General features: G+C 46.9%; 1 protein-coding gene across 4 annotated transcripts in view; it reads left to right on the top strand.

Annotated features, from left to right (window-relative positions):
- The first annotated feature begins 481 nt into the window (after positions 1–481).
- ADAMTS17 (ADAM metallopeptidase with thrombospondin type 1 motif 17) overlaps positions 482–23,841 on the top strand; it is a 156,352-nt gene continuing 132,992 nt past the window's right edge. For all 4 annotated transcript variants that reach the window (XR_012057538.1, XM_072933771.1, XM_030281401.4 and 1 more), the window contains exons 1-4: positions 482–658; positions 1,247–1,581; positions 10,934–11,099; positions 21,846–22,018. Coding sequence is in view for 3 of the 4 variants with exons in the window: in XM_072933771.1 (XP_072789872.1) it covers positions 589–658; positions 1,247–1,581; positions 10,934–11,099; positions 21,846–22,018 (744 nt within the window). In the remaining variant the exon portion in view is untranslated. The remainder of the gene's footprint in view (positions 659–1,246; positions 1,582–10,933; positions 11,100–21,845; positions 22,019–23,841) is intronic.

The raw sequence follows: 23,841 nt of genomic DNA, 5'->3' as shown, positions 1-23,841 counted from the left end.
ATGAAAATGGGAATTGGTAGTAAAGATTAATTTGTCTATCTCTTAAGCTTTATGCACTTGTTTCTTATTTTCATCCACGCAATGAGTGAGTATGTGGGATCATTTCCCAAAATCTGTGTGTGTCCGTATACTGTCGTCATTTGACCAGGTGTCCCTCTGTGGTGATTTCCAGCCTAACCCATTCTATGATATCGCCAACCTAAATTTTTTTCCTGGTCTTCCAAGCCCTGGCACCGCGGGTCCCGAACCGGCGGCGGGTCCCGAACCGGCGGCGGGTCCCGAACCGATACCGGGTCCCGGAGCGGCCCCGCGGGTCCCTCACGGCTTAGGCCGGGGCAGGAGAGGGCGCCCCCTACCGGCCGCCCGCGCCCACGTGCGTTCCCCCCTCACGGCGCCGCCGGCGCGCAGCCAATGGGGGAGCGGGAGGCGTGTCCCGGTGGCCGCCGCCGCCAATGGGCGCGCGGAGCCGCGGCGGGGGGCGTGGCCGGGCGCGCGCCGCGGCGATCCCCGGTGCCGAGGGCGGGCAGGGCGCACTTGGGCCCCGCTGCCGTCGCCGCGCTGCGCGCTCGGCCCCGCCGCCGCACTACCATGTTTGACGGCTGCCTCCTGCCCCTCGTCGTGCCCTGCCTGCTGCTCTGCGGACTGGACGCCGGCACAGGTAGCGCTCCCTGCCGCCCCGGCTCCCCTTCCCAGGCGGCGCTGACAGGGTCCGGCCCCGGGCGGCAGCGTGCGGGCGCGGAGCGCAGGGCACACACCGCATCCCCTGCGTGGCCGCTGTCCCAGCCCGCGGGGTGCATTGCTCCAGGCTTTTGTATTTGCTTTTCCTGTCCTCCCGCTACTGCTGTAGCGTTCCATGTGGAAAGCTGCTGACTGTCCTTGGCTGCTGCTGCGGCTCGCTCTGCTTTTCCCCTTCTCCCTGCAGATTTTTATTGGGGTTGGTGAAATGCGATGCTTGTGTCTGAGCTATATATATATATATATTTAATGATACAAGTAGCTTTAGCGTTTGCTCTATTCCTCTCTTCCCTGCACGCTCTGTCTCTACTATATGTGTATTTAGAAATAAATAAATCGCCGTGCTCCGCTGGCTCCATTGTCTGCGCAGGTTTCCAGCGCGGGGCTGTCTGCGCTGAAACCCGAGCGCGGGGCTGTCCCGGGGAGCGGGGGGTGCCGCAGCCCCCGGCCGCCCCGTCGGGCCGCGGCTCCGAGGTGCGAGCGCCTGAGCCTCTCTCCTTCTCGCCTGCAGCTGGCGGAGCGGAGCTGGAAATGGTGATCCCGGAGCGAGTGCCGCTGGAGAAGATCCACCTGCTGCAGCCCGGAGGGGATCGCGGCGGCCCCCGGCGCCGGCGGGCAGCGGCGGAGCAGGAGGAGGAGGAGGCTGTGCTGCTCCGCCTGCCCGCCGCCGGCGCCGAGCTGTACCTGCACCTCCGCCGCGACCTGCGCTTCCTGGCCCGGGGCTTCGCGGTGGAGCGGCGGCGCGGGGAGGCGCGGCGGCCCCCGCGGGAGCGGCTCTGCTTCTACTCGGGACACGCACTGAACCGCAGCGACTCCTTCGCCTCCCTCAGCACCTGCGCCGGGCTGGTACTGCCACCCCACCCCGCTCCCCTCCTCAGGGCTGGTGCTGCCATCCCGCCCCGTACCCCTCCCCTCACGGCCGGTGCTGCCATCCCAGCCCGCTCCCCTCAGGGTGGTGCTGCCATCCCGCCCCTCTCCCCTCAGGGTGGTGTTACCATCCCAGCCCGCTTCCCTCAGGGCTGGTGCTGCCATCCCGCCCCCCTTCCCTCAGGGTGGTGCTGCCATCCCAGCCCGCTCCCCTCACGGCTGGTGCTGCCATCCCAGCCCGCTCCCCTCACGGCTTGTGCTGCCATCCCTGCCCGCTCCCCTCAGGCTGGTGCTGCCATCCCAGCCCGCTCCCCTCAGGCTGGTGCTGCCATCCCAGCCCGCTCCCCTCAGGGTGGTGCTGCCATCCCGCCCCGCTCCCCTCACGGCTTGTGCTGCCATCCCTGCCCGCTCCCCTCAGGCTGGTGCTGCCATCCCAGCCCGCTCCCCTCAGGGTGGTGCTGCCATCCCAGCCCGCTCCCCTCAGGATGGTGCTGCCATCCCGCCCTGCTCCCCTCAGGGTGGTGCTGCCATCCCTGCCCGCTCCCCTCAGGATGGTGCTGCCATCCCGCCCCGCTCCCCTCAGGGTGGTGCTGCCATCCTGCCCCGCTCCCCTCAGGATGGTGCTGCCATCCTGCCCCGCTCCCCTCAGGGTGGTGCTGCCATCCCTGCCCGCTCCCCTCAGGGTGGTGCTGCCATCCTGCCCTGCTCCCCTCAGGGTGGTGCTGCCATCCTGCCCTGCTCCCCTCAGGGTGGTGCTGCCATCCTGCCCTGCTCCCCTCCTCAGGCCGGGTGCTGCCAGCCCAATGAGGTAGGATGCCTGCGCTTCACCTGCCCTCAGGGAGGTGACCCTCCTGTCCCCTTGCCTCACTGTCTCCTCACCTCCCGGGCCCTGCTGAGCATTGCTGCTGTCCCATGGTGGGTGTTCTGCCCACCCTGGCTCTCCCTGTGGAGCTGCCTCAGCCATCTCTGAGGCGCCTCAGGCCCTGCGGTTCCATTGTGGGTAGGCAGCAGAACCTGAGGGTGGAGGAGCGTCCTGGTGGAGGGAACATCTCGTGTCACTGTCCCCAGCCATGGGGCAGGTGGCTGTTTCCCTTTGGGGGTGATTTGGTGTCATCCTGGCTTGATGCTGTGGCAGCTCTGCAGAGCTCTCAAGAGCTCTGGCTCTTCCCAGGCTCCTGTCGCTGTTGGGGTGTTCATTGGGAGCAGTGGTCAGGGAGCAGCCGGTGCCCCAGCATGGTCAGAGGAACATCCCAATCCGAGGTGCTTGTCCCATCACAAGTGTCAGGATTTCTCTGCCCGAAGCTGTAGTTTCAGGTGGCTCTGCAGGGCCGGGCTCTCCTCTGAGCATCCTGGTAGGAGCAGGTGATCTTGTGTGGGACAGAAAGTTTCTCGGTGGTGGAGACTGAGATGCTTAAGACTTGAGTAGTTTGCAATTATTGTTGATAACGTTTAAAGTATTTCAGGAAGTTAGCGGGGCATTAAGCAGTGATTCCCAGCAGATGGTCCTGGGAAATGTGCCTGTCAGAACACACCTGATGATGGAGATTTATCCTTAAACCGTAGTGAGAAGCAGTTCATGCTCTGCCCTCGGGGCTCCAGCCTTCGTTCCGGAGCCATTTGAGGGCGCTGTGCCTCAGGATTAAAATAACCCCAACAAACAGAGATGCTGAGGTCTGAGAGCACTGGAAGTTGAGCTGAGTTCCACCGAGGGCAGCTTAAAACTCATATCTCTAGTTCAAGCCTTAAATCACTAACAGCTCTACGCTTTTGCCACCAGGCATGTTTTGTTAATCTTGCTGAGCTTCCAAAGCTGGAAAGCACAAACAAACAGAGGAGAAAACTTTAAAAAAAGAAGAGTATAGTTGTAGGCACAGTATTAACTGTGCCTACAATCCAGGGAATGGAGGAGGGGGTGAAAAAGCTTGGCAAAATTCCCAGTAGAAAAGCTGAAAAAGAGACACGACTAGTTAGTCTTAGCTCACTACTCTGCAAAAGTGAACAGCACTTCTAAGCAATGGCAGTGGCAATTCTGAGCAATGGCTAAATTGACATAACTGGGCTGGATCAACCTGGGATCAGTGTGAAAGCTGCTGGTTTGTGCCAAAGCCCCATGTCTTAGTACCAGTGTTGGTAAAGCTCTGCTTGCCTTTGCCTGTGCACTTGGTCCTGGCAGTGCTGAGTGTTGAGAGAGGTGTTTCTGCATGTTGGGATACTCCTTTCCTGTTAGAGGAATCCATTCATCCTCTTCATTCAGGTAATCACCAGGAATGGGAAAGGGCTAAAAGCAGGTGCTTGATACATTTGAGTGAGTTAAGGTTAAAACACCCTTGTGAGCTCGCAACTAGAGAACAGAAAACTCCAGTGACTTGAGGATTAGCCTGAACTTAAGATGGATGAAACTAAACTTAAGATGAACCTCATTAATTACTGAAATGGTTTCATTGAAATAATCCATACCACCATGTAACTAAACCTTCTTATTTTAGCTGAGTGGACCATTTTTGTTTCTTAAGTCTGTCTAAACATGAAACATCTCACATTTTAGGCTGTTTTCAGTGTTTATGCAGACTTTTGCAGTGGCCACACTAAACCAGCAGGCCTGTATTGAAACATGTGTAATGTAGTGGTAAGATGTTTTCTGGAATCAGAGGAATCAAAAGTTTGCCCCAAATTGTCTAGGAAGTCTTTAATCTGCCGTGAATTGACCTGAGAGCCATGAGCCATGAGGTGACTCTAGAGCCCAAAATGTTTTGGCTTCTAGTCTGGCAATTTAAAATACTAAAACCATCACTTAAAAAAAAATTATTTTTATTTTCCCATTGCTTCCTTGAGCCCTGTTTGCTGCAGGAAGAATAAGGCTTTGCCCTCAGCAGCAGTTTCACAGGTGGGACATGGGCCAGACCTGCTGGGCTAGAGGAAAGTCCTTGGTAGTGGAAACCTTGCAGCCTGTTTGTCCTGGCATTTGTCTTGTGAGCAGTTCTAGTGCTGCACTGGGGGGTTTCCTGAAAATTCCAGCAGGAAAATGCTGGTTGGACTCTAACGGGGTGCTCAGGATATCTCCTTCAGAAAAGCTGGTTGCTAAGGAGTAGAGTGGGCAGTAATGCTGTGTCCTGATCTCCAGCTGGCTCAGGTCTTGCTGTAATCATATTCTCAGCCATGCCATAAATCATACCAAAAGTGATATAAAATGATCAGGGCAAGTGGAGTTCTAGTAAAAACAAAATCCCTGACACAGTGGCATGAAAACTGAGCTGCAGCCAGACTGAGCAATTGCTTCCTGGTGATGGTATCAGATTCCCAGTGTGGCATCTGAAGGTTGGGGTCTGGTTTTTAAGCTCTGCTGGCAGATGCTGCTGTTAACCAGTGTGTGGCTGCTGCAGTTCCTGCTTTGGGAAGGGTGGCCGTGCTCTCGGAGCTCTGGGAGGTCACAGTGAGGTGAGGACTGCTGTACTCAGGGTCTCACCATTGAGGTACAGCCAGAGTGCCTCGTGTGAGGATGCTCCAGCCCTCCTGTTCCTCGTGACAAGCTGGGAATTCAGCCTAGGCAGAGGCACGGGGTTCCTGGAAAGTGCTGCTGCCTCCCCCTTGGCAGCTTCGGCCTCTGGGGAGTGCAGCTGTGCCAGCACTTGGATTTGGGCACAGCTCAGGGCTGCACTGCCCTTCCTGCTGCTGGGCACTCACAGGCAGCTCTGCAGCCCCTGGGACCACCGCTAGAAGACAGGAGCTAGTACAGGAACTTTATTTTTTGCAAAGTTCCAGCTTTGTAAAGCCACAGTTGAGTCCCTGTCACATGCTGAAGTGCTGGATTGCAGCACCAGCCCCTTAGAGCAGCTGTAGGCTTTTGATATTTCTTGTACCTACATTTTGGAAACAGTTACAGTTTTAAGAGGGGTATGAGTCCATGTCAAAATAAGTATTATACTTAGAAATGAAAAGAAACTCATGAAAACTGTTCAGGGGCCAAAAGGTGACAATCACTGGGATGCATTTAGAGGCAAAGGTTTGATTCCAAATAGTTTCTTTTCCGTTTTAAAATTCAGAGTCTTTGGTCTTAGGTTCAGGCTTGTCTCTAAATAAGGTGACTTATCCTTCTCAGTTCAAGTAAGAGTTTGTGCCTCCCTCCTGTTGAGGCTAGTTCGTGTAACATTTTCACACCCCAGTTTTGTTTTCTTTGAACTTCCTTGTGCAAACTGGATTGATGGAAATGGATGATGCACATTACAAAGGCTCATGGATTGAGAACAGTGTTTTTTCTCTTTGTAGGGTGGAATAGACTAATTGAAACTACACCTTAAGAGATGCACACTGGATGTTGGAAAAACCTAAATATTTTGTAGTAATGTCTCATACAATCTACTCAGAGAAGAAAAAAGCTTCTTTTCTTCCAAGTGTTGTGTACATTTGCCTTTGTTAAACTTCCTGCATCTCCTGGTGGACAAATCTTCCAGCCTGTTAAAATATTTCTGAATAGTGGCTCTTCATTCAGGTGTATCCTGTTCACTTGGGACCATCCATAAACTTTGTGAGGGTGTTGATGTAGACAAGTTGGTAAGAGCATCCATCTGGACTTCTTTCTCTAAGGTCTCTGAAGTCCCCTGATTTCCAGGTGGGTGTAAGTGCCTTGCAGGACCTGGATGTTCTTGTGTGGGTTTGTAGCCTGTCTGGAAGGGCAGTGAGGGCACAGAGCACTGAGCAGCCTCCAAGGAATGAGCAGTAGCTCCAAGGACTCCTGGTAAAACAGCAAATCTGCTCTGACCTTGGGAAGAAGAGGAGCAAGGATGCAGAAGAGGCTGCAGCCTGGCAGGGTCAGGCCAGGCTGGGTGTCAGGGGCGAGTGAGTGATAAAGATGAGCACTTCCCTGATGGCTCATCCTGTGCCATAGGTACCTTAGGCTGGTGAATTGCCAGTTCCACTGCAGAGGGAGGTGGGGCTGGCTCAGAGCAGATGCTGCAGCTTGGGGAGCTCCATCCCTGGCCAGGGAGGTGTTTTCTGCCTGCACCGGGGCGGTGCTGCCCTTCAGGTGACTCAGGAGCCTCTGCTGCTGTGGGAAGCAGGGCAGAGCAGGCGTGTGGGGATTAAAGATGATACAATTTCCCCTGAGGAAACCTTCAGCTCCACTGAACTCTTCTGTCTGGGAGAGGAGCTGTCTGGCATTCATCCATAGCTGGGCCATGAGCTGAAAAGTTAAACCTCTTAAAATTACTGTGCTGGGTTTCCTTGTGCTGGGATTTTCTTTCCTCTTCCACAGTAGACAAGAGGGAGAACATGTTGGGGTTTCCTTGTTTAGCAGAGTTGGAGGCCAGGGTAGATATTCCTGGTATGGTCTGCTCTCAGAACTGAGTGTAAACCTGAAATGACTCTGGAACAAGACTTAATTTAATGCTCTTCTTTTCAATTGGCTTGAATTGCACTTTTAAATAATAACCAAGCAATGCTGAAACATGGTTAATAAGGGTGGGACTAAAACCCACATGAAGTGTATTAAACTGTATTTGTGGGTTGTTTTGTTCTTCACTTTAAACATTGACTTACTTTTAACTTTGAGGAAATGGTTAAACAACGATTTACAGCGTAACAGTTGAGAAATTGAGAAGGGGATGGAATTTGTCAGATGTTTAAATCTGTTCTGTTTTCAGTGTGTTCCTATGTATGTAACTAATGAACACTTAGGAGCAAGAGAAAAATCTGTTAAAGATTCAGCATTTCACAGATCTCCTTCAAAGATGTTATGAAAATAAAAAGGGCTGGAAAAACAGTGTAACTGTTGGAGTATTAACATGTGGGAAGGTCCAGAACCATGTGCAGAGAGCACTGAGAATTTGGATCCCTGTTCTGAGCAAGCCCTGGAGCTGCAGTAGCTCCAGCAGCACTACCAGGACACAGGGACAGAGCAGTGAAGCCAAGGAGGCAGGATGGAGTCGGACAAAGGCTGTGTTACCACTGTGTCATTCCAGTGACACAGTGTGAGGACCTTCCTCCTTTCCCTGCTGTCATCTGGCCCAAGAAAAGCTCCACTTTTGGGTGATTTGCAGCAGAGGAGTTGTACAAGAGTAGAACACAGAGTGAGCAGGTTGCTTGAGTGACCCCTGTGTCTGTGAAACCCTGGATAAGAGCACATGGGAATGTTTTGGTGGTGAGCAATGTTGAGCTGACTTCTGAAATAAGGGTGTGAAATATCCTTAATGTGAAAGATCTTGCCACCGTTAAGCACAGTGGTGAGTGGGGCTGTAGTGGGAAGTGTGGATTATTGTTTGTTTTAATCAGCTTGTCAGTTTGCCTGCCTTTGGAGGCTGAAATCATTCCAGCCTTTCCTGTTAGCAAAGCTGCAGGGTTCTGTCAGCTGCATGGTCTGGCAATACCAACTGTAAAATCAATGCAGATGATGGTGAACTCCTGCACTCCTCTGAATTTTTGGGTTCCTGTGTCTCGGGTCCTCCAGGATGTTTGGGCTTGGCAGCAGCTGCTTTTCCCAAAATTCAGCTGTCCCAGGATCTGGCACTGCAGCAGGTCCTGGACTCCCACAGGGAGAGAAGGATGGGAGGGAGTATCCCAGCTTTTGATATGCATTTCACAGGTAAATGGGAATTGGCAGATCCAAAGCATTTCATTTAGTTGGAATGATTTCCTAAGATGTAGGAAAAGTAGCTTTGAGGGTTACGTTGTCTTCTGTACTTCTACTTCCTGATCTTCAAAATCCAAAGCCTTTTGCAGTCCCTCAACTCAGACAAGAGAAGAAAAGCACAGAGCCTTTGTCCAGGGCTGATGTCTGATCTCTTATGTTGGGATTAGCCCAGGGCAGGATCTGGAGGATTTGAGGAATGCAAATGAGAAATGCATTTCTTATGGAAAAAGCAAAATAATGACCAGAGTATCCAATTTACAGGGTCCAAAAGCTCTCCTTGGGGCTGTCAGGTTTGGGGACTTGTCAGAACCCAACTGGCATGTCTGGGGGAATTTTTAACATTTTTAATTCCTTAGGGATGCTTTACAGGCCTGATCCTGCAAACCCTTCCTGCTTGAAACTCTCGTTGCCTTTTCAGATTGAGCTTGAGATGCTTCCCAGCATATTCCAGGGTGAAGACTCATGGCTCTTTCTCTCCATAGGTTTCACAATTCCATAGCAAATGTGAAACATAAGTCTTTTCCAATGGTTTAAATTATTTTCACTCTTGATGCCAGAAAATTGGGATAGTGTTGGGTGGTGATGAAACTGACTTCTTCTTACATATTTTTGGCACCAGCTGAAATGGTTGGCAGTCTGTCAGGAGCTCTGGTGTGGCTTTTAGTACCATGGCACCAGATTTACAACCCCTCTTCTAAATAATTAAAACCTATATTAAAAAAGTGGGCTGGGGCTACCTCCCAGCTGGAAGATTGGAACAAGGAGGGGAAGTAGTGGAGAGCATCATAAAGAAGGCTGGAAGAACAAGTCACCAGAGCTTTTGCTGTCTCTTGAGCAATTCTGACAAAGCCCAACTTGTGATTTAAGTGAAAAGGCAGCCCTTTGGGCACTCCAGGGCAGAGTGAGTCTTGTAAACTGGTGAGCATTCTGTAGGACCTGGAATAACATTGTGTTTTCTCTGTATGTAGGAAGTGCCAAGGCATTTTATCCTTAAGCAATTCCCCTGCCCCAAGAGCAAGGTCTCTTTTGGAAGGCCCCCAAAGACGTGTCTCTTGTCTCCTCAGACACAGGGGACTGATTGTCTCCTCTGTGCTTTGCAGCCATGCCCAGTGGAGACACCAACTTTTACAGTTTTATTTTTGTCCAAACTCTCTTTGTAAATCAGTGACCCTTCCTGAGACACCCTGAATGCTGTTCAGTTCGTGTGGCTGTCAAAGGAGGAGAGCTCTCATTTCTGTTAGCAGAAATTCCTCTTATTGGAAATACTGGGCCAAAGGGATTTCCTGGGTGTACGTGAGGACCGGATTTGGCAGGGAGGTGTGGAAATGTGCAATATACAGTATGTATGTAATGTGTATTATAAATCATGTTAGTTCAGTCAGCTGTTGAGCATACAGCATTTGGATGTACGTGCAGAGCATTTCTTTGGAGAGTTGCCTGGCTGGCACAGAGTGTGGGGAGGGGGGACCAGAAGAGTCTGGCCTCTCTTTTTATGTATAGGATGGATGGATGTTGGAGCTCTCTGGAAGCACCTTTACCTCTCAGGTGCACAATCCTGGCAGACCAGATGAGCCCTTCTGTTGTTAACAGAAGTTAAATCAGGCCTCAAGACTTCTCTCGGGGGAGGTACATGGCAGGGCTGTGTTTTGAGACTTTTAATTGCAATATAAATGATCACTGGATTAGTGCAATGAAAAGTAAGAACCCCTCATTGTAAATACTCACTTTGTGCAACAGGTTACAACCTTGGTGTTGATTACTAAACCTGGAGGCTTTGTTAAGTTTTAAGGTGATAACTTTGCTTTCACTCTCTTATTTTCATGCCAGAAAAGGAGTGGAAAAAGCATAAAAGAACCTTAAAAGCTCTGGGTTGTGAGCAGAGGAGGGCTCTCCTGGGGCAGAAGCTGGCTTCCAAAGGTGTTCTTGCCAGCTCTGCTGTAAGGTCTGGACTTGGTGCAAGGAAAGCAGGGATTTAGTGCTCTGACCTGGACCCTGTGGAGTTTTTTAGGCAGAGTCTTTGCCTTCCTAGTGTCACTTATTCCAAGGATGGTGGAAAATCTTGAAACTGGGACAGTGCAACAGTCCATTCCTGACTTCACCTCTGAAACCCAACCCATGGCCTGCAGGGAGAGCAGAGCTGACTGTGTGGCCCTTAGTGTACTCAGGAAGAGGTATTTGGTCCCAAAAAATGCAGTCTGGCTCTGCAAGTCATGCTTGCATCAGTTCTCTCAGTGTTCCTTGTGAGGGTGGGACACACAGGGGCCTCCTGTGTGCAGGCAGTGTCACCTTTGTGCTCTGAGACAGTAAATGTCATTCAATAGCAGGGCAATCCTTGGAGAGGGATTTCACTGAACAGGATTTATTAGTCTTCATAGGAGCTGAGCATCTTGTAAAACAAATGTATTTGTAGGGCTGTGTCTGGAAGGAGAGGAAGAAGGGAAAGCAAAAGTGTTGACAGGAATCCCCACCTTTCCTTTGTGCATGTACAGTGAATTGTTTCTAAGTAGTGCTCAGTGATATAAAAAGTAAATAACAGAAGCAAATTAAGTCCTTTAGTCTGTATTACACAGGCTGAACACAACCTTAATCCCATAATTTCCTCACTCTGAAAATAATTGCAGTGAAATGACCTGGGTTCCAGACTGGGCTGGTTAGACAAGGCTTGGGTACCAAACTGATGGGGTTTTTTTTGTTTTGTTTTCTGGACAGGTTGGCTACATCCAGCTTGGATCAGAGCAGCTGCTGATCCAGCCTGTGAATGCATCTGAGACCTCGTTCAGTGGGAAGGAACATTTCATCAGGCGGAGACGATCCACCAAGCCCGGCCACCCCTCCTGGCCACAGGGCCCTGAGGAGCACTGCAAGGTTGTAGCAGGTGAGCTTGGAGAGGCTCCAGAGAGCAGCCATGGGAATTCTGTTTGTAGTTTGGAATTCTGGTTACAGCTGGAGCTGGGGAAGGATGGCAAGTGTGAGTGAATCGTGTTGCTGCTTCAGGCAGGAGTCACATCACCGACATGAGGTTGTCTGGACATGTGCTGTAACATTGGATTTGTGAAGTGATAAATTCTGCTCTAATCCTGCAGCGTGACCACTGCTCAGGGAAGGATTCACTAGGTTTTTAGCAAAGGTTCAGGTTTTTTAAATGGAAGTCAGTGTTGATGGGGACTGTTCATCTTGCCTTTCCACTGGAGTTGTGCTGAGCAGGCAGGGATAGAATGGGGATCCTCACGTTTCAGAGTGTGGAAAACATAATTTCACCTGCTTTGATATAATTGAATCACAAGTGTCATCTGTGGAGTCCAACTCCAGGGATCCAGCTCATAATAGGATAAAGGGATATCTGGAGATGGAAGAGATGCAGTTTGTCTTTCAAAGCAGTCTGCTTTCTTTTTCAGTTTCTCATACCACCATTCTTACTTCTGTGTAGGAGAGCACAGGATCCATATCAGGCTCAACTAAGCAGACTTTGTATTATTTTATGGTTTTTAATTGCTTTTGTAAGGGCTTGTGTGCATTTGGAACTACCAGATGTAGATCCACAAGGTGATTTTTTTTAAACTTGGAGCTTGATTTTGCTTTTTCTATCTGGTGTTTGACTCATCAAACTTAAGTTCTATCTGATAAAACAGCTGTTATACCATATATTATACTTTGCTGTCATTTTTTCAAGAGAAAATGGCCAACTCTGTTCATTAATCATATCCAGTCTTCTCCCACTTTCAAAGCCACACAGTCAATTTGCCAGCTGATATAAACTATTTTTTTGCTTCTTTAGAGCAATTAAATTTTATCCTTTCTGGAATTCTCTCTGGGTGTGTTGCAGAGGAGGTATTTTTTATGAACTTTGTGAAATCTCTTTATTAGGTTGCAGTGTCCTTTTATTTTCTGTTTCTTTCATTCCTCTCCTGCTTTCTCCTGGATGGATTGCATAAATGGAGCAGTGAGTTCTGCTGCTGGGCTACCAAAGGGGCAAAATGGGGAGCAGGGCTGGGAGTTTTCCTTGGTACAGGAGTGAGAATCACTGCTGTGGGAAGAGCTGAGTGCCCAGGGACAAGGCTGATGTTGGACATGGAAGGATGTGGCAGCAACAGGAGGCACAAAAAGCTTCCTTGTGGGAACAGCAGTGGAAGAGGCCTGGAGGAGCTCACTGGAATAGGCAGCCAGGAGCCTGAAGTTTGCCTGTAAGGCTTTGCTATCTCAGTTTTTGTGCTTAATCAGACCTGTACATCAGCAAAACAACCTGTGCCTGCTTCTTCACTGAGTGCTCCCTGGCAGTGCTGCTGGTAAGTCCTGCAGCCAGGACCTTTATTTTCTCCTGTGTGGAGCTGAGCTCTTAATAGTTCAGCAGGTTTATCATTCTCAGGGGTTCCGACTAAGCCAATCTTCTCTCTGATTCTCTGAGAAACAAGTCTTGGATCTGGTTACAGTTACAGATCCCTTATGTCTCTTTTCAGAGGAAACATCAGAATTCAGCACTGCTCTGATTTCCCAGCCAAGCTCCATAGGTGCTGCAACCCTGTGGTCACAGAAAATGCATTTCAGAATTCTTACACTGTAAAATGAGACAACCGTTAGTTAAAATCTGAATTTAACCATAATCGGTCCAGGAAATCAGCCTCACCCTTTGGCCACTGAACCTTTTGACTTTTTTCTGGGGGCAGGATGCTCCCTGTCCTTGGCAGAACTGGAATTCCCTCCCTGAAAAGAGGAACTAAAGGAAGGAAACTGGGGAGACACTGGGTAATAATTACATGGGATCACAAAGGGAAAGAGGAGCTGAGTGAGCATGAAGATACTAAAAGAAGATACTGAAAAAAGAGCATTTCCAGTGGCACCTCCTGCTTCCTGAAGGCCTCTGGGGAGCCACTGCTGCACTGGGAACAAAATTCCCATCCCTTGGGTGCTGATTCCTTCTGCTGTGCCAAGAAGGGAGACAAGCCCCTGCAGTGCTGCTTGGCAGTAGCCCTGTTCTAAAATAATGCAATTGCCTGTGGGTTTCCCACTTAAAGGCAGACCCCTGGATCTTTGTCATTGTTGAGAGACAGAAATGTAACTCATGGCTGTTAATAGGCTCAGCACATTAATGACCTAATTGCCTCCTGTCTGCTTTGGATTAACTTTTGTGCACAAGGAGTTTAGAAACGAAAAAAATAATCCTGTCTGACACACAAAAGGTCAATTTCTAATAAAACTGTGTGGAAGTGACCGTCTAGGGGTGTGCTTCCAGAGGTTCTCCTGGGGAAAGGTCTCTTTACAGTGATGCTCACCAACATGGACTGGTCAGATTTGTACTAGAGGTTGTTTTCCAGTGGCTTAAAATTTGGCTCATCCTTGGCTAAAACTTGGCAGGAAAGGTTGGAGGTTGTAAATACATGGGGATATTTCTATGCCAGACATCTTAAATACAAACCCTGCATTGTAGAATGACACAGACAGAAAAAGACAAGTCTGTCTAAACACAGTATAAAATGAGTATTTTTCAAGGGCACAGAACTGCCATGTTTGGGCATTTTTCTGTCCTTTACTGCTGTTCTTGTATTTTCTGAATACACCAGAACTACCTCTATGTATTTTCTTCTTAAAATTCTGTAATTCAGAGGTAGCTAGCATAATCTGGGCTTATTTGGGAATCAAAGTACAAAACATCAGCTGAATTTTTAATGCTAATTATTGATCATGTCATAAGAATTTAAACAGGGCTAAATTGCTCAATGGCACATTTCCTGTGATATATGAATTTAATAACTTATGAAACAAAAGTCTTTGGTGATGTAATATGTGAGTATTTGGAGGAGAGGCGGGAAAGGACTTTAAGAAAGCAAAATGAACTTAATTAGGAAGTGCTGCTGGGGGGACAGAGAGCACAATGTTCCAAGGGCAGTGCCCTTATGTTTTACCCAGAGATGTGGTGCTCTCCCTGCAGACCCCAGCCTTGGGAGAGGGAAAGTGGCCTGGGGCCAGGTAATGCCATCAGGCTGGTTTGATAAGGGGTGGTTAAAATCTCTAAAACAACTCTTTTAGTCTGAGTGGTGTTACATGTCCTGCAGCACTGAAAATTATTTTTAGGTCTGCAGGAGAACTTTGTGGGAGCCAAATTTCTCCTGGAATAATCTGTATAAGAGGATTAATCTGGCTGTAGTCAAGAATGGGAAAGTACTTTAAGGTTTTGCATGACTGGATCCTTGAGATTTGAAACTGAAGTGTCTACTAATGGGTTAAAAAAAATCCCAGAGCTGATGTTTTAGTTCCTTTGTTTGAATTCCAAAGTGCTCCAGCAGCAAAGGAGGGATCCCATCACCATGGGCCAGGTGCTATTGTTAGTCATATGATATGTGAATATGTTTTATTTTTATCACCTGTCATCCAGCAAGAGAGAGTTCAAGTCACAATGCACATTTCTGCTCAGGCATGAACACGAGCCCCTGTGAGGCAAACCTATTAAAAGGTTTCCAGGTGCACATGCAACGAGGGGGAAGGAAGGGAAGGTTGGGTTTCAGTTGCTCTGAGCAGGGAGTCGTGAGGAAATGGGAAATAGCTTCACAGCAGTGATGTGAAACACTTCTCATCTCTGGACAGTGGGCAGCATCTGCACAAAGCTCCTGTCACACCCTGCTCTCATTTTAAAGATAGCTCTGACGACTTTCTTGTCAAAGGTCCTGGAGAAGTGCTTTTGCTATGGAGACAGTGGAGTCAAAGAGTTTTGTTTGCAGGTTTTAATACGTACAAGTAAGAATTTCCCTGCAGAAGAGCCAGGCAAGAGAGAAAGATCTCTTTTAAGACATCATACATGATTTTTGCAGTGCCCAACCCCTGAGAAGGAGCTTCTTTCATTGCCCTGTCTCTGTGAGCTTGTGACATACAGTAAGGCTGTTTCCATGTGACAATATCCACCACAGCCTCAGCTGCAGTAAATGGATTTTTTTTTTTGAATTATCATGGAACAGTAGTTTAACTATTTACTGAGATTTTGACACATATTTTGCATATTTTCTTTGCCATCAGTGTCTGTGAATGGGAAAAATTTTCAGTTTTTCTTGATTTTGAGAAAATACCAATGTTCAAGACGGAATCAAACCATGTTGTGAAAGCATAGGAATCGCCTCTATGTCATAAAACTTTCAATTTCTTTGGGAGAAGTAAGTTCTTTTACAATTACTCCAAAAGCCTCCAGTGATGTATTAAAGTCTCCTTACATAGGAAGGATTTGATATAAAATACAGTCCAGGAGCATGAGAGAGAGCAGCTTGTCTTTGGACAGAAGGTTGTTATTTCATGTTTATGATATAGACCTCATAAATTACTCTTAAATGTGGGTTTGCTTTAAACCCTTTTGTCAGTTTAAATGAACCTGTTTTCCTTTAATGCAACTGTGCTGCACACACAGTGAAATAACAGGAAGATCAATATTTTAATTTGCAAATAATGTGAATAGTTATTTTGCAACCTGTTTTAGCAATTTATCAAAGCTGGTAATAATTTAAGTAAGTGCTGGTGTACAGGTATCAAATGTAGGGAATGCTTTCCCTGAACAGGTATAAATCTTAAACACATGTTACTGCTACGTTGCATTTCCCCATCTTTAATCATTGTCTCTTAGCTGTATTTTCTCTGCAGGTTTGACTTGGCCTGAAAGAGCAGTTGTTATGGCGAAAAACATGTGCACTAAAAATAGAGAGATGTAATGCAACCTGTATTAGTCCATATTAGGAAGCAGCTGTTGGAGAATTAAAGCAGGATTTCAACAATGAGCTCCACAGAAGATGTAATGTGATTAAGTGTTTGCAAGCACAGAAGGATTCCTTGTATCAGGAACTCAGCACTTTGCCTATGGGAGTGTGTCTCACTTCTGTGGATAAATCCCTTGGTTTTTCCAGGTCCCTTCTCTTCCTGACAGGGAGTCTGGGTTTTCCCTGCAAGCCTGTGATTGTTTCCTCATGGCTGATAAACAGCAGCCTCCTGCAGCAGTCTGACATTCAGAAGTGTCCTTTGCCATCACATGTGGCAAGTGAGGCTTTCCTGCAGGTCTGTTCTGGATGATTCCCTCCGTGTGGATCATGAGGAGTGTGAGGGACTCCAGGTTCTTCTCCCTCTGCTGTCAAGGTGAAAAAGAGACACAAAAAGGAAATGTAAACATATATAGTGGATGTATTTGTTCCCCTTCCAGGGCAGCTGTGCTGCTCCTTTGCTTGGTTCCCAATAAAGCTGAATGCTGGTTTCCATTGGAACCCAGTGAAATCCAGCCTGGCAGGTGGTGATGAGCTCCACTGTCCTTGTCTTGGGAAGTTCATGGATATTCCATGGTCATATATTCATGATCATGTTTCATTCTGGCTAGAAAAGCGGGGGGACGGTTCCTGGACTAAGGTAGATCGCTCATCTTTTAGGTGTCTTTGTGTCTTCCGTGTTATCACTGTCCATAGCTCACTGTGCCCGCTCCTGTACCACTAAATTGTTTTATTTATCTGCCATGAGTCCTTGTTTTTGCCACCAGGAAAGTGTCCTTTCTATGGGAGATGGGTGTGCATAATCCAGGAGGTGGGAATCTTTGAATCCTGGTGACAAATTGAACCATTGAGCAGAGGTTACAGTGCTTATCCTGACCTGCCATTAAAACAAAGTCCTGATGAGTTGTGTTGATGACTTGAGTTTGTTTTGCAGAAGAATAAGGTTTTAACTGATGTGTCCAAGCCACAGACTAACTTGGATAACAATCCTTGCAGTAAAATCTGTGGTGTTTTGAGATGCAGCTCAGAGTTCGTGACTTCTGTCTCAAGTTTTTGTTTGCTGCTTTGCCAGAGAAATAGTCATGAACTTGTGATTTGGTATGAAAGTGACTGTTTGGGAGAAAAAAAAATAAACAAAAAACCCCAAAGCAAAACAAAACCATTTTTGGAAGGTGAATTAGGGAATAACGGATCATTCTGCTCTGCAATAATTTTTCCTAGCAGTTGATGCCTGATTTTGTCTGCCATTCCAGTCAGAGAGAAATTGGAGACTCAGTTTTGTAGGACAGGACATTAAAAATGAGTGGACAGTTCTCAATCTGTAATCATGTGTTCTTTCAATAAGCAACTATTTGTAATTCCTGAATTTCAGACAATCTACTGGCGTCAGCTGGCTGTGGTAAATCTGAAATTCAATGTTTTGATGGAGATATTACAGGCCAGAGCACAGAGATAGTTCTTGTGCAGCGTCCTGTCAGAGGCAAAGGGTCTTCATGTCTGGGATTAATCACCTTTGGAGAGGTGCTTCTATCCTGCTGCTGGTACCAGGGACATTTTGTGGTATTCTGTCCCTCTGATAATTCAGCAGTGGCAGAGGGTTTTAGGCTGAGTAGTAAGAATACTCCTCAAGGACTTCCTTTAATTTCTAGGCTTGGTTTGTGTGCAGGATCTCCCTTTTCTTTCTGTTTTGCTTTGGAGAGGTGATGATTTTTATTTTTAGGTGAAGCTAATAAAACCTGCTTAATGTGAGTACCAGTCAGAGTTTCTCTGGAAACTCCTGGGGCTTAGAGAGAATTAATTTTAGCTGTTTGCCCCACTTGGATGCCCTCTCTTCCTTTTTATGATACTGAAATAACAGGACATGGTAAAACAGAGCTTGCCCTCCATCGGGGGTATGGGGAGATGTTAAAGGGGTTGTGGGAGGAGGGAAGGGAGCAAAGGCTCCTGAGGAAGAGCTGGAGAGGCTTTTTAAGGCAGCAATAGAAAAGAGCTTCTAAGGAGAAATCTGGCCTTAGAGAAAGGATTCTGCAGTTTAACTTTTATTTGTGGCTTTTGTTGAATGGCATCCAGAAACTGTCAGTGGGTTTAGCAAGAATGAGGTAGCTAAAATTACAAAGGGAAAGATTAGGCAGGAAAAAAAATAGTGGAAGGCTGTAGGAGAAGCTGTTGCTTTCAGATGAGTCTGGGAAATACAGTTGGAAGGGAGGGAGGAGGAACAGGAAAGGACTCTGCACTTACAGCAAGAATCTGCCAAAAGCCAGACAGTGCTAGACAGTGCTTTCGGTGTGTAATAGGAAAAGGTCATTTGGGGCGGTTGCTCTGGAATTGCACATCTGTTGAGTTGCCATAAAAAGCACTGAACATCAGGAGTTTCCTACAGGGGCCTCAGAAGAGCCTTGTTGTGCTTCTGATCACAGTGGGGACTCTGCTTCTTCCCATTCTGAGGGAGACTTCAAAGACTGCAGGACATGGTGTGGATCGTGTGGCTTTGAAGGTGATGAGCCAGGGAAGGGTAAATGGAAGTCACCTAATGAACTTGTGCAGTGTCACATTTATTGCTGAGGATCTGGGGGTGTTTCACCCTTCTCCATTCACCTCACAGTCCTGAATTTTGTGGAATTTTTGGCCCAATAGACTGTATAACACACTGTCAGAGTGACTGGCCAAAGAGTAATGTCCCCTGTACCCAGTCACCTGCAGCATGTACATGCTGTGTTGTAGATTGACTGTTTCAGCTCATATTTCATACTAAATTCTCTGACCTCTTAAGCAGAGAACACCTGATTCCTAAAAATCATGTGCTGTGTGCTCCCTGCAATGTAAACTTCTCTGACAGCTCCTGCCCATGGTTTATGGCCTCTTATGCCTTCACACTAACACTTGACATCTGCACCACAAAATTTGTAACATCAGTTTGTTCAAATAAAGAATCCATCAAGCATTTAATCCTTGTTTTAATGGCTGAAGTTTATTTTAGTTTGGGGTTTCATGTACTCATGGAGGGATTCCCTGCCCATGCTCCATAAATCTTGCAGGGCAGGAGTGAGACCTCTGTGCTGGCTTGTTTCTCAAGTGAGGCTCTAGAGATGAGGTATTTTTATTTTTTTGATACCTCCATAAAACTCTCTCACTTTCAGGTATGAGCTGTAAATGCACTTAATGAGGATTTTTCCTGCTGGTTTTGGATCTTTCTCTTCATCAAACATCTGTGCTATGGGACATGTGCATTTCCTTTCTCTTTGTTGTGGTTTTGTCCATGCAAATACCTTGTTTTCTCCATGTGCTTGATTATTCTGGAAAATTATTTGCATTTGTGGTAGGCTGGAGGATGTAAAGAGAGACCACTGTGAAAGTGGGCAGAAAGGATAAAATAATTTACCCTATGGAGAAGGTACAAACTTGAAAAACCCCTCCTTTCTTTAGTAGCTGGTGTTGATGTGCCTGTTCTGGAGGGTTCAGCAATGACCTCCTGAGCTCTTTGTGGACTCCTGTTGCCTGTTTTAAGTGCATGTAAATTTACACTTGGACAGTGTGAAGGTGAGGGTAAGAGCAGGAGCCTGGATTCTCCCTGTCAGGTCACTCTGGCTGCTTTTCCAGGCAGCCTTGTGGGGTGCTGGTTTTCCACACACATGCTCCAGTCCCGAGCCCTCTGTGGAAAGCTGCCAGTCTGCAGGAGGAAAGGGGGCCAGAGGCTGTGTGTGAACCAAGGCTGCCCAGCCCTCTGCCAGGAGTCCCTTTAGGCTGCTGCTCTCCAGAAGTCACACCTTGCACAGTTTTGTTCAGCTGCAAAGAGGTGCCAATTCCTTCAGCTGCCTCTGGAGGAGGGACCACACTGGCAAATGAACATGGCATGACCTCTTCTCCCTGGGGTGCAAGCTCCAGTCTAGCAGAGCGAGTTCCTCCTGTGACACAAATGTCTTCTTACCCATCAAAAAGGAGATTTTTAAGGGAAAACCCAGAAAACTGATTTTTTTTTCCTTCCACTTAAACTTTTTTACACAGCTGATTCAATGCTAGGCTGAGACTTAGTTGGATCTAGGCTTGGTCCCCCATAAGACCGACTTCTCTATAGCTATGAGATTTATACCACCTGGAAACATTTATTAGGGGATTGCCAAAACAAGAATTTGATGGGGAAATGCTTCTGTCTTTGGGAAGTTTCTGATGGATAGCAGTAAAGTGTCAGTAGTTTTACTGAAATAATTCACCTTTTTTTCTTTTTTCTTTGATTTCTCCTTGATATTTAAATTAGACTCTTGAGTACCTGTAGCTAAAGATGTGCTGCTGTGCAGAAGGAGGGATGGGAAATTAATTGAATGAAAGAAATAAAATAACACACAAACATGTGAGCTGTTCCAAAGGAGTTTGAAGTCACCTCCATCTCATAGTTGGCAAATCAAAGGTGCATTCAGCTCTCCCTTCTTGTATAGTCAATCTTTTAAATTTTATTTATTTTATTTTTATTATAGACATTCTCTGCTTAGGGCAGCTTTGCCATGATTGTGCACTTTTTCTGTAGCTGTCCTGCAACCCAAGTGAAAACAGGCCTTGAAACTTGGTTATTTTCATCTTCGTTACTGGCATGTAGCTTCCATAATTTATGATCACCCCCCATTTTCATTTTTTTTCCTTGTCCATAGACTCCTGTCTGTCTCTTTCAACCCAGGGGGATATTTCCAAACTCTCTTAAAAAAAAAAATCAAATTTCATGGTTGTTTTCTCAGTTTAAAATATGTACCAAGTGTTGACAGTTGATGCCTTGGGCAGAAAAGCACGTGCAGAATTGTGCTGGATGACTATGAGAAAATCAGGAATGAGGAGGTGGGATGGACGTGGTGAAATGTGCATATTGACAAGGCAGAAAATGCATGAATGGGTAAAGGCAGGGAGTCCATTTCAGGTGGGCTTTGTGAGGCTTGCAGCTGATGGAGTTTGTCACCCTGAATGCAGCAGGGTCAATGAGGGAAAACTGATGATCTGGGAAAGAAGGGAAATTCAAGCTGAATTATGTCAGGGAGCTGGTAAACAGGCTGTGGAAAATCAGGATCAGTGAACACCAGCTCAGCTCTGGCTGCTGCTTTGCTCAGAGAGGGTCTCAGGTTAAATCTAGAGAAAATTAAAAAGTGATTCTCTGCTCTGGGGAATGAGCAGCACGTGTTGTATGACATAAGAGGGATTTGTCTGATCATCCATTAGGCTCTGTCCCATGTCAGTTTTGCACTGAATGTTGTGTTTGTGCTGTTTCAGGACTTGTGTTTTCTGTTCCCTTTTCCACAGGAAAAAATCAATAGTAATAGCAGTGTCAGTATCCATAGTGTCTCACAGGCTGAACAGCAGGCAGAGATAATTTCAGTGAATCTTAGAAGTTTGTTTATTATTGCAAGAATAAATTTATTTGTTTTAATTGCTCCATTTGCTTCTTTATTTTTACAATTGAAAGCACGAACACAGTTTTGTGGCTGCAGTGAAGTTAGCAGGTTTGAATTCATATCTGAACTTAATTTCTCCTTTGGTCATGCCTCAGCTGCTTTGCACAGTTGCCTGTGAAACACAGTTCACCTATCAGCTTAGAGGAAGACAAATTATTACTACATCAGTCCTTTAGTTGGGAGGAAGGGAGGTTTAACTTATCCGTAACATTTTTATTTGAATTAAGTTTTTGCTTTTTTCATGAACTTAGGTTTTTTTCCCCATCCTCTTCCCTCTTTTCACATCATCTGCTGCTCTCTGCACCCAGGGGCGCAGATGTACCTGCAATGCAGCCTTTTCTTTAACTAGCCAAGAACACTTTAATTTAAAGGTTGTTACGACCTGAATACGCATGAGAACGTTTGTTGAAAAGGCTGGGAGTGTTTTATTTTGATCTGCCAGCCTTAAGAGGCATTTTGACCTTTCAGAAAAGAAGAGACAGAAGAAAGTGAAGTCCACGAGTGACTGGCGGGAGCGGAGGAACGCCATTCGCCTGACCAGCGAGTACACGGTGGAGACGCTGGTGGTGGCAGATGCTGACATGGTGCAGTACCACGGAGCAGAGGCTGCCCAAAGGTTCATCCTCACTGTTATGAATATGGTAAGTAGGCACTTCAGTCTCAAAAGAGGAAACAAGAGTAAGCAGGACATGTCCAGGGTAGGATAGAGCTGACTTGACAGCAGAAATCAATAATTGTTTTAACCTTCGGGTATGAGAAGAGGTTTTGGTTTTCTTGTGTTACATGCCTCTTCTCCAGTTGTGTTGTTCATGGTATTTGCCACAATAAAACCCCATTTTTCTAAACTGAAAATGCAAGTTTTCACTCAGGAAATAGTGGTTCAGGAGTGGTGTTTTCTTCCATGCTTTTGGTATTGCTGCGGTTTTCCTTGGAGGAAGGTCTTGTCTGACTTGTTTCTTGGGTTCCTAAAGATTCCTATGGCACACCATGGGTTTCACAAGAGATACAGGTCATTGTTATAGACAATTAAAGCCAGCAGTCATACTCATTTCCAGCAGAAGACCTGGCTTTAAGTCCAGAATGATTTTTATCTCTGATTTTTTACACAATGAAAATGGCTGCTTCCCTTGATGTAGAAAACGTGGCAAACTTACAACCAAACTGCAGGCTGATCCCATTCTTTTCAACCCAGGGCTGCATGAAGTGCTCCTGATAATGCCTATAAGTAGTTGATGGAGTTGGGCTTGCAAATCAGTTTAGAAATCCTAGGGATATATTTTGGGAATGAGGGGAACCTTTGGAAATGGCAGGCTCATGGGAAGTGTGGGTGTTAATTTGTGAGCTGTCCCTGTAGTGGGGCCTTCTGGCTCAGCTGATAAGGGAACACAAAGCCTCCCACAGGGAATGCTCACTCAGCTGTTGGCAGTGCCAATAAGGAGGTAATGGCTAAATTGGATGTGGACATGGAAAACTCTGCTCAGAGGCTGCAGGGGTCCTTGCAGAGGCATTTGCACAAGAAAGTCTTGGAGGAAGCTCATATTCCTTTGCCCATGCTATTGTAATATCCAGGAAAAGCTCATTCTCCTCACTGTGCCTCTGCTGGTGTTTATGAGCAGCAAATTGGCTTGGGAAAAAATAACAGTCCTGCACAGTAATTGCCTGGTCATGCCTCCCAGTGAAGAGATGGATGCTCAGCATAAACCAGCTATGGAACAGCAGCTTTTTAAGAGGTCTTGTGTTCCTTCATCAAGCACTGGTGTGAGGGAGCCCTCCTGGAGGCTGATTGAGTAGGGAGTTTGATTAGTCTTTTCCATTAATGAGCTGCTTTTCTGTGTCCCTTCCTCTGCTTTTTATTTTGCCTCCCAGTGTACTCTCACAATTGTCACTCAATGGGGCTCCACTGTGGCTCTGCAGTTACTTTTGATGACCCTCATGCCAGCAGGTCAATGATTTCATTGTGGCCCTTCGGGATGTCTATGTTGTGCAGCTTTTTCAGCCTGTGAAGATTGTTAGGGATGACCAGACTGATGGATCAAGTCTTAAACAAAAGATGGCTGTGGGTCTTTGAATCCTGTTGTCTGACCAGGCTGAGGTATTGCAGAACATCTCAGCAACATCAGCTTGCCAGGTGTGAATAAATCTGTGTGGGGAGGTGCTCATAGATGGGCTGGGTTCTCTAAACTCATTTATAAAACAAATATTGAAGGTTAGTTTCCAATGGATTAGGCTGATGGGCTTTTAAGCTGGGTTCTGATGCTGTAGGGTGAGCTCACCCCTTTATTAGACACCAGAGAGAGCACATGGAAGAGGACTCTTGGATGAGGAACACATTCATGTGACATCTCCTCAGGTGCAAGGTCCAGCTGAAATGCTTCCCACTGTGAAGTCATTGCTCCTGGGGGCTCACTGGTGCGAGTTTTTCTGATGTCTGATAGGATTTGAATTCATGTTTCAGCTCTTCAGC

This window comes from Taeniopygia guttata, chromosome 10 (genome assembly GCF_048771995.1).
Source record: "Taeniopygia guttata chromosome 10, bTaeGut7.mat, whole genome shotgun sequence".
In the NCBI taxonomy this organism is placed as follows: Eukaryota; Metazoa; Chordata; class Aves; order Passeriformes; family Estrildidae; genus Taeniopygia; species Taeniopygia guttata.
Note: the sequence above shows the minus strand (reverse complement) of the source record. Positions and strands in the feature narration are given on the sequence as shown.